Source organism: Buceros rhinoceros, unplaced genomic scaffold (assembly GCF_000710305.1).
Source record: "Buceros rhinoceros silvestris isolate BGI_N320 unplaced genomic scaffold, ASM71030v1 C13048944, whole genome shotgun sequence".
Lineage (NCBI taxonomy): Eukaryota > Metazoa > Chordata > Aves > Bucerotiformes > Bucerotidae > Buceros > Buceros rhinoceros.
Window position 1 is genome coordinate 1 of NW_010449629.1, and position 2,285 is coordinate 2,285.

The 2,285-nt window shown below is 62.5% G+C and overlaps 1 protein-coding gene across 1 annotated transcript; it reads right to left on the reverse strand.

Moving 5' to 3' along the window:
* Nucleotides 1-204: 204 nt before the first annotated feature.
* On the reverse strand, nt 205-2,282 carry LOC104500692 (cullin-9-like; the record flags this gene model as incomplete). Its single annotated transcript, XM_010144381.1, has 3 exons — nt 205-723; nt 1,085-1,239; nt 2,036-2,282. Coding segments are annotated over 3 exons (921 nt in total), but the record flags the coding sequence as incomplete, so codon positions are not given.
* Between the last annotated feature and the right edge of the window lie 3 nt (nt 2,283-2,285).

Genomic DNA, 2,285 nt, shown 5'->3' on the forward strand with positions numbered 1-2,285 from the left:
TTGCCCCAGAGGGCCAATGATCTCCACCATGTGCCAGTGAACCCAGTAGGTACGGCCCAAGGCTGGCCAGTACACCTGAGGAGGAGAACCCCACTGAGGGGAGGCCAGCCCCGCCCCGCTCTCCCACGCAAGGCTGCGCGCTTCCCACGGCCCAAAAGACCCGACAGCTGCCCTCCCAGCCCCTGCCCTCCCAGCAGAGGATACCTGCACGGGCGGCGTGCCGTCACTGCTTTGGCGGAATTCACCCTCGTCACCCGCGCTGACCTGCTCATAGTCCTCCAGCATCCGCACCCACATGCCGCGCACCAGCGTCACCTGCACGTACTCCACGTAGCTGCTGCGGCTCGGGAAGGCTGAGCGTGTCTTGAAGATAGCCGGCTGTTTCGGCAGAGGTGTGGGGGCTGCTTTCGCAGCGGCGCAGGATGTGGCCTTGTGCTGGAAGATGGAGCGGGTGGTGCGAGGCCGCAGCTCCTGCTGGGGCAGCAGCTCTGCCTCGAGGCGGAGGTCCCAACCCATCGCATGCACCAGCTCCAGGATGAGGTTTGCCAGAGCCATGCTGAACTCAAACTCCTGCTCCACACGGCTCCTCTCCTCGGCGAGCAGGCCGGGCACAGCGCAGTCCTGCTGCTCTCCTCCCTGCTCCACGCCACTGCTGAGCTTGTCCATGAGAGAAGTGACACACAGGTAGCGCTTCACCAGGACAAACAGCAGCTTCCCAGGGATCTGCAACAAGCACGGCTGTCAGGTTCTAGCCTGCAGCGTGCCTCCAGCCCGCAGCTCTCTCCGAGCCACCAGCTCGTCCACAGTCACGCTCCTGCGGCAGCTCCGGGCCAGCAGGCAGCAGCAGAGACCTCTCAGCCCATCCTCGTCTTCCTGCTCAGAGACAAGGCTCTCCAGGTGCCTCTCCACCACACCCCAGCCTCAAGCCAGGCCCACATCCTGCGCCACCTCTCCCAATAACCGGTCCTGCTCAGCCGCCCCCTGCCAACTACCCTCCTGTCCCAAGCGAGGACACCAGCTCTGCCCCCCCACTCTCACCCCTCCTGACCCCGCACGTCCACAGGCTGACAAGGCCTGCTGCTACCTGGGGAAGGTGGATCCCCTCAAAGGACACGCAGGGCTCTTCAGAAGACACCATCTCAGCAAACAGCTCCAGCAAGGTGTAGCGACTGTCAAAGTCCATGTGCTGCTCAATGCCATCCTGCTGGCTCAGGGACAGCAGGATACAGGCCCAGCTTCCTGCAACAACAGCAGAAACTCTTCAGGCCCCCTAAAGACAGCCCTCACCCCACCCTCCCTGCACAAGACTTGCAGGCACAGAACGGCTTTGCCCGTCAGGGCGCCCTAGAACCACGTTCTGGCCTTTAATCTGGACTGGCAACGTTTCGCCCCACTGAAGAGCGCTGCATTTTTTCCACCCGAGCTGCAAGATTCCTCCAGAGCAGCAACCCCAAATAACCGACTCCAGAGCAGGGAGGGCTCCAGGGAAGGAAAAAGTGAAGTTTCAGCCTGAATCAGCCCCCTGGCTGCCCCACCGGAGAGCCACGTGAACTCCAGCACTAGGACAGGGCAAGCCACATCTCTTGTGGGACATGCCACCACCAGCAACCTCCCAGCTGCACCCAGGCCTCATCGGGCACTTGTGAGCCACGGCAGCTCCTCTCAGATGAGAGGACTGAGCGAGGACCAGGCCTCCAACCACCAGGCCAGGAGGAACGGCTCCCTGCCAACGACAGGCCAGAGCCTTTCCAGCTGACAGCATGTGGCGGAGACACCCCAACACTCTGCCAAGCCCCTCGGCTCAAGTCCTCCTCACACTTCACCAGCATGCCAGGAGAAAGAGCTCCCAAGTCCTACAGCACCTCCAACAACCACAACCAAGCAGCCACTTGGAAGCCCCAGTCCAATTCTTCCCCTTCTGCCAAGAAGCCCCAACGCACACTGCTGCCAGGCATCCCACACCTACAGCAGGACGGGCACCCCTCAGCTGCCCAGCAGCACCTCCTCAGCGGCACTGAGCAGCAGCAGCCCCTACCTGCCGCGTGCGAAGCCAGGGCCCTCAGCAGCTTGCCAGCACTGTGCCGGATTTGCTTCTCCTTGCAACACAGCATCTTCAGCAGCAGCTCAAGGGCTCCCGACTCCTTGAAGGCACCGGCCAGTGAGCCAATGCTGGCGTAGGCGCTCAGCACATGGATGGTGTTGAGGATGGAGGACTCGCGCGTGCCAGTCTCAGCCATCTGCCGACCAGCTCGCTGCACCAGGCTCCTGACATCAGCCTTCATCTC